The following is a 7,090-nucleotide window of genomic DNA, read 5'->3' on the forward strand; positions in this document are numbered from 1 at the left end:
GTTTTTCACAGATTGCACAGAACTATTGAAGAAGTCAATGCTATTGCAGATGTTGTTACTCTTGATCATCATTCTGTGTAGAGGAGAAGAGTAGTTAGAGCTTTGGAATTCAATATAAAATAATTTATAGATTTTAAGAGAATGCGAAGGGACATGTAGTTTTAGTTGAGAGAGGAGACTATCAATGAGATTGTTTAATAATTTAAATACAAAAACAATATCAAAGTAATCCCTTCTTAGTGCCAGTTCGAAAAGTTTAAATTCAGAGCGGATTCCAGGGTAGACAGAATTCGGAGGAAGATTGAGTTTGTAGGAAAGTTTTTTAAAAATTTGTTTTATACAGATTGAAGAATTTTTTGATAATTTAGATAGAATGGGTTCCAAACAGGTGTAGCATATTCTAGTATGGGTTGTACAAAAGCTTTATAAAGATGGACAAAACAAAGAGGATTTTTAAATTCATAGGTGTTCCGGATGGTGAAACCTAGCATCTTCATAGATCTATTTCATTAGACAAATTGCCTGTTTTTATATAAATCAAATAACGCTAATGAATCTATTTATCATCATGATCATTGCTGATTTTGCACCAAAACGTGGTACTACTGCTGCTCCTGGTATACAATTCCTGCACCATAGAGTATACAGATTTCAGAAACAGAAGAAAACCTCTCCTTGTGTATACTTTGTTGTGTTTTCCTTCTGTTTATTTTTCTGTGTAGTAATTTATGTTTTTGTTTTTTGTTTTTTTGTAAGGGTTAAAAGTTTCCAGATTGATTTAAAAAAAAGTGAGTATTTACATTATCCGTATAAAACAGTTTTTATCATTAATTTCTTTCTTTTATAGATGGCTAAAATATAACAATGAAGAAAAGAACAAAATGCGATGTAAAATGTAAGAAAAATAAATCTAGAGGCAATGATACGCATAGTCGAGTGAAGAAGTATTCGTCCAACACGAAGCGTCGCATGAAATTCAAAAGGAAACTGGGTCGTCTACAGCAGAAACTTCAGCAAAAGGAAACATTGATCAAGGATTTGCAGTCGAGCATGGATCGGGTCAAAAATCACAGTGGGAACCAGGTGGCCGGCGCGTGGTTCTGGCACAATTATTCCATCGTCATGTCGAACCTACGAGCGAGAACTTCTGCCTACCAGGAGTACGCAAATGAGATTTTAAGCGATCACGAGGAAAGGTGCGAAGAGGAACAGGACAGCGATGACGATTTGGTCGTATCGGAAGAATTCATGGAATTTCTAGAGAAAAACCGACAATATAGATTAGCCCGGGGTGAGTTTTTAAAAAAGTTAAAATGAACCAAAAATTTTTTTTTTTAAATTGTGAATTTTTCAGATAAAGAAAAAGAAAGAAAACAATTAGAAGAAGCCAAAAAAGGATGTTCTGAAGGTAAAGTGACATATTTACATTGTCATACGGAAATATTTATTGTATGCTCTCAGATGAAGGCGATGACTGTAAAGTACCTGATGTCCATTTAAGCGAGTTGAAAAGGAAAAAAGAGATCGAACTCCTGTACGGAAAACATTCCGCGAAGATACAGGGCATGGAAACTGCGCTGCAGCTGACTTTTAACCGTCACTGCGACCAAAGCCGACCACCTTATTGGCCGAATCTTTCTTTCACATTTGCTTTCAAGCATCCGTTAAAACTCGAATGATAAAAATGAACATTTATGTTTAAAAATAAAAACTGTTTCAAAACTTCAGCTGGTATTTGAAATAAAAGTATTTTCATAGATTTTACCCTAGATACATACACTTGACAACCTTTCAAATCTTTACAATTTAGTGGTAAGTTTTTACTCTCAACATTTTATTTACTAATCCATACATGTTTAGCAGTCATAATTAACCATATTAATTATTTCAATTATTTATTATTTTCTCTTTGGTCTTGGTTGCTCAGTATGCCGCCTTTCCAACCACTTAAGTTATTAGTTGGTTAGTCTTGGGTTCGAATCCCACTCATGACATTAACTTTTCATCCCAACCAAGACCTTAGATAAAAGAATAATTAATTGGAACCTATTTACTGTTCGTCGTCGCTTCCCTACCAACAGGGTTAGTCTCCAATGGATGATGCTAGGTCATTTCAGCCCAAAAGTATGCAAGCTATAATCTAGCCTAGTTAATTACCTAATAAGTCAGTCGCACAAATAAATACCTTCATGCATTGTACTCATTCTGATTAATATTGGATATTCCTCCATAGACCTATACACAGTACTAATAATCTAATCTAAATTAGGGTCAGTACTTTTATATTTATTGTACTTTTATAAATTTCTGCCATCACCACTCACACTAATAAATACATGCATTCAAACAAAACATGTAGAATATTATAACCACAACTTATAGCTCAAGACTTATTTTTATTTAGGAAACCATTGCCTAACTGCTGCTCCTAAGCCGCTCAAGCAGTTTCATAAGAAATGTTGGAATAAAACTTAAAAAACACANCAAAAAGGAGAGAAAATTCAAAAGGTGTGGTTGAGATGGGAGGTTGGTGTCCGAGTGGATCAAGGTCACGATAGCTCAAGTGGTAGAGCAGTGTATCAAGCCGAAGATCGTGGGTTCGAATCCCGCTCGTGCCATTGACTTTCTTATCTCAACTAAAAACCTTAATTAATTGTATCTACAGAAAATTATAAGGAGGAGCTTTACTTTTAACGCTTACTTCTACTTGTTTTTATACGTTTTTTGTTAATGTCAAAAAGTTGATTTACTTCTTACTTTTGTCACAATCGCCCATGCTTTTTAATCGTCAGTCTCAGCACTATTCAGTTTTCTCACTCAGGGAAGAAAAGCATATTTGAGGACTTTTGGGCAGGGCTCAGGATTTAAGGTGTTGGGAGGAGACTTCTTGCTGTTTCGAGGACAAATGGCATTTGAAAGTCTGTGTATAGTGAGGTTGGATATGAAATAGGGAGCTTGGGCAATGATTCGAAGGATTTTGGCACGAGTGACTGGACTTGCCTATCGCGACAAATGTGAAAAGAAAAATTTCTTTCAATCTCATTGTACCTTGTAGGACAAACTTCCCAAGAGTCCCAAAAGATTTTGGAACAGTCTCTTCAGTTATTATTTTTAAAGATAGAAACAAAGCCAGGAATGGACTATAATTATCGTTTTTTAAACAATCGACTCTTAAAGAATTTTGGTCTGTTTAAGTATACAGGGTGAATTGCTACTCGTGCTACAAACTTCTCCAGTAGATTCTTCACCCTAAAATGAACAAAAAAGTTCATATTGTCCATGGTCCGATTCNCTTTCACATTTGCTTTCAAGCATCCGTTAAAACTCGAATGATAAAAATGAACATTTATGTTTAAAAATAAAAACTGTTTCAAAACTTCAGCTGGTATTTGAAATAAAAGTATTTTCATAGATTTTACCCTAGATACATACACTTGACAACCTTTCAAATCTTTACAATTTAGTGGTAAGTTTTTACTCTCAACATTTTATTTACTAATCCATACATGTTTAGCAGTCATAATTAACCATATTAATTATTTCAATTATTTATTATTTTCTCTATGATCTTGGTTGCTCAGTATGCCGCCTTTCCAACCACTTAAGTTATTAGTTGGTTAGTCTTGGGTTCGAATTCCACTCATGACATTAACTTTTCATCCCAACCAAGACCTTAGATAAAAGAATAATTAATTGGAACCTATTTACTGTTCGTCGTCGCTTCCCTACCAACAGGGATAGTCTCCAATGGATGATGCTAGGTCATTTCAGCCCAAAAGTATGCAAGCTATAATCTAGCCTAGTTAATTACCTAATAAGTCAGTCGCACAAATAAATACCTTCATGCATTGTACTCATTCTGATTAATATTGGATATTCCTCCATAGACCTATACACAGTACTAATAATCTAATCTAAATTAGGGTCAGTACTTTTATATTTATTGTACTTTTATAAATTTCTGCCATCACCACTCACACTAATAAATACATGCATTCAAACAAAACATGTAGAATATTATAACCACAACTTATAGCTCAAGACTTATTTTTATTTAGGAAACCATTGCCTAACTGCTGCTCCTAAGCCGCTCAAGCAGTTTCATAAGAAATGTTGGAATAAAACTTAAAAAACACATACTGACTGCTTCTACGTAGTTGATATGAGATTGTTGGTAAGAATAAATCGCTTCTACACTACTCAAGCATTAATTCATCTAAATTATTTGTTTAAATCTACAAAATTCATGGTCTGCTTCTACACATACTGACAGCTTCTACGTAGCTTGATTTTTATTTGACAAAAAGGACTATTTTTGAAAGAACCAATTGCTTTTACTCAAAACATCTTGGTTTTCAGATTTTTTAGGAATATATATAAAACCACAGAATGCCACTAAGAATTCAGTTGTTTCTTGATCGATGAAGATTTTCACATTTTCTTTAAACAAAACTGAATCCTAGATTCTTCCTACGAATCCAAAAAATCACATTGGCCATCAGGAAAAATTTTCTCCCTTATTAGCTGATATTTTCCAATTTTTGCCTATCTTTTACTAAAGTATGCTTAAAATATCTACAGAAAATTCATTAGTTTCGTGGTCCGCTTGACCAATTAATATCATACAATTAATTAAGGTTTTTAGTTGAGATAAAAAAGTCAATGGCACGAGCGGGATTCGAACCTACGATCTTCGGCTTGATACGCCGCTGCTCTACCACTTGAGCTATCGTGACCTCGATCCACTCGGACACCAACCTCCCATCTCAACCACACCTTTTGAATTTTCCCTCCTTTTTGGTAAAGCTCTCCGTGGCCATTTCATTTGTCGCCGAGAAACAAATTGATTCACGTCATTTGAAATGAAAACATTTGAAAAACGAAATTAAGTATTGGGTTGTCCGGAAAATAATGCAGGATTTTAAGTTTTCATTAAAAAAAATCTATATAAAATATTCTGTTTACGTTTACAGGANAAAGAAAGTTTCCACTGGATAGGGAAATAGGTTGTGCGAAATATTGCATTGTAAATAGAGGTAATGTACACTATTGCTTTTTTGGGTAGATTGCGGAGGATTTTAGGGGTAATTAGATCATGGCCAGGGGATTTTCTTTCGGAAAGGCGGAGAATCTGGTACATTACATCTGCGGGGTGGATGGGCTTAGGAGGTAGAGCGAGAGGGAGAGGAGAGTGAAGGAATTCATTGATATGATTTGATTGTGAAGTGACATTCATATCGGGATGGGGAATAAAAACTGTGGAAAAGTGATCGGAAAGTAGCTGACACCTTTCTGCGTTTGTCCTGGCCCAAGTACCGTTTGGATTTCTAATTGGGGAAGGCACTTGGTAGTGTTTGGTAACCTTCCTAGTAGCTAGCCAAAGGGAGTTGTCTTGTGTGGATAAGGATTCAAGGTATGACTGGAACTGGGATGAACGGTATTTGGATAATTCGAGTTTCAAAACATAAGTGAGCAGAGGGGTAACGATGGCGTTGCCATCGCAACCTTGCTCTTCGTTTGGAGGTTATAAGTTTACGAATATATTCGGGAAGATGGGATTTGGAGATGACTTTTGACGGCGTGGAGGGGAGGACGATAAATGAGCGGCATGTTGGATTTTACTTGTGAGAATATTGACAGTACAATTTCCGATGGAATAATGCTTGAGCCGTGTAGAAGCACATGATTTACAAATTAAAAATGAAGTTAGAGCTAAGGAGAAGCAGGCAGTATGCCTAGAAGCAGACATCATGAGCACTTTGTTGTTTATACAAACTATTTTTGATGGATGCTCGAGTCATGTAGAAGCACGTGGTTTGCAACATAAAAAAGAAGCTTGAGCCATGTAGAAGCAGGCAGGATGCCTAGAAGCAGACATCCCGAGCACTTTGTAGTTTTATACAATTTCTGATTAATAATGCTCGAGTACTGTAGAAGCACTTGGTTTACAAAATAAAAATGAAGTTTGATCCACGTAGAAGCAGGCAGTATGTCAAGAAGCACAACAGTTCTGTTCTTTGTGTTCTTTGTACTTTTATACATATAAACAATTCAGATTCAATGTTGAGTTGTGAACTGTGAAGAATCACATGGTTTTAAGAAAAAAAAATAGAAAAGAAGCTGTTATAAGCTTCAGTGAGGTAGAAGTAATCAGTATTCAGCACTCTATTCCTGGTTTTTGTTAGTTTTGTCATTGATGTTTACTGTGATCTGCTTAAAAAAATGATAAGAAAGCCATATTTATTTTTCGAGAGACGTTTAAAATATTAAACTAATTATATCGAGTAATATTATTTTATTCCCTTTTATTATACCAATGTTAAAACGTTTCAGAGTGTTTTTGAGGAAGATGAGAAGGAAAGAGTGCGACTCCTGGACATCGTACGCATTCGAAAACTTTTCTGAGTCGAGTTTCATCGGGCCGACAATAGACGAGACTCTGCTGTACCTCGTCGCTCTGATACTTCCTAGGTGTTGGCTGATAAAGATGGGCCTCGTCCACGATCCCGATCTTCAGCACGCCTGCAAAACGGCCCACTGCTCGTCCCGACAGGAAACACACAAAAATGTACGTAACAATTATATAATTTATAAGTTCGATAATTGTTTCATAAACGGGCTGGTTTTGAAGGCATCGGAAGGGATCGATATAGCTTCATGGTTGACGCAAGAGTATTTACTACTGGCGGAAGAAGTCTGCAGAAAGGGTATGGACGACAGATTAGAAAGCAGGAGGTTCGTGCTGAACAGTCTGGCCGAACTGATGGAAATGAAGCAAAAGTTGGAAAACCAGAAGAAAAAACAAACCTGAAAAGTTGTCTAAAATATATGCAACCTAATCGAATATATTTCTTCAATTCTAATTCTAATTATAAATAGATTAATTCTTTGCGTTATTAATACATTTTCCGTTCGTAAAATTTATCCCAGGGAATATACGATCCAATTATCCAGAGGTATTGATGCTAGCCTATCATTTTCAAAATGTACTTTCTCATTTTCAGACTCAAAAAATTGTCTCATAGCTGGCTCAAATTTAAAGGAAATAATTTTATCCAAAGATTTCTTAGTATAATTAACGTTTGCTAAA

At 35.5% G+C, this 7,090-nt stretch overlaps 2 protein-coding genes across 5 annotated transcripts; both read left to right on the forward strand.

The window, feature by feature from the left end:
* The first annotated feature begins 622 nt into the window (after positions 1 to 622).
* On the forward strand, positions 623 to 3,381 carry LOC106666451 (gem-associated protein 8-like). 2 transcript variants are annotated; one of them, XM_024229721.1, is made up of 5 exons: positions 623 to 788; positions 848 to 1,291; positions 1,355 to 1,408; positions 1,462 to 1,645; positions 3,300 to 3,381. In XM_024229721.1, the coding sequence occupies exons 2-5, from the start codon at positions 865 to 867 to the stop codon at positions 3,331 to 3,333; spliced, it is 699 nt and encodes a 232-aa protein (XP_024085489.1). In that variant the 5' UTR covers positions 623 to 788; positions 848 to 864; the 3' UTR covers positions 3,334 to 3,381. The 2 variants fall into 2 exon arrangements, with proteins under 2 accessions (XP_024085489.1, XP_024085488.1); XM_024229720.1 differs by lacking the exon at positions 3,300 to 3,381 and having other exon boundaries at positions 624 to 788; positions 1,462 to 1,727.
* Positions 1,766 to 6,848, forward strand: LOC106673634. Of its 3 annotated transcripts, XM_024229724.1 has the most exons (4): positions 3,403 to 3,466; positions 4,059 to 4,174; positions 6,334 to 6,568; positions 6,632 to 6,848. In XM_024229724.1, exons 3-4 carry the CDS (start codon positions 6,350 to 6,352, stop codon positions 6,809 to 6,811), a joined length of 399 nt encoding a protein of 132 aa, XP_024085492.1. In that variant the 5' UTR covers positions 3,403 to 3,466; positions 4,059 to 4,174; positions 6,334 to 6,349; the 3' UTR covers positions 6,812 to 6,848. The 3 variants fall into 3 exon arrangements, with proteins under 3 accessions (XP_024085490.1, XP_024085492.1, XP_024085491.1); XM_024229722.1 differs by lacking the exons at positions 3,403 to 3,466; positions 4,059 to 4,174 and adding an exon at positions 1,766 to 1,812; XM_024229723.1 differs by lacking the exon at positions 4,059 to 4,174.
* Positions 6,849 to 7,090: the final 242 nt, after the last annotated feature.

Source organism: Cimex lectularius, unplaced genomic scaffold, assembly GCF_000648675.2.
Source record: "Cimex lectularius strain Harlan isolate CLEC.00 unplaced genomic scaffold, Clec_2.1 scaffold285, whole genome shotgun sequence".
Taxonomy (NCBI): domain Eukaryota; kingdom Metazoa; phylum Arthropoda; class Insecta; order Hemiptera; family Cimicidae; genus Cimex; species Cimex lectularius.

What these genes read in the sequence shown, in the direction of transcription:
- LOC106666451 (XM_024229721.1), top strand. Translation starts at nt 865, where the DNA reads ATGAAGAAAAGAACAAAATGCGATGTAAAATGTAAGAAAAATAAATCT. An exon ending in ACAATATAGATTAGCCCGGG is followed by an intron (nt 1,292 to 1,354) that starts GTGAGTTTTTAA and finishes TGAATTTTTCAG; the next exon opens with ATAAAGAAAAAGAAAGAAAA. An exon ending in CAAAAAAGGATGTTCTGAAG is followed by an intron (nt 1,409 to 1,461) that starts GTAAAGTGACAT and finishes GTATGCTCTCAG; the next exon opens with ATGAAGGCGATGACTGTAAA.
- LOC106673634 (XM_024229722.1), top strand. Translation starts at nt 6,350, where the DNA reads ATGAGAAGGAAAGAGTGCGACTCCTGGACATCGTACGCATTCGAAAAC. An exon ending in GACAGGAAACACACAAAAAT is followed by an intron (nt 6,569 to 6,631) that starts GTACGTAACAAT and finishes CTGGTTTTGAAG; the next exon opens with GCATCGGAAGGGATCGATAT.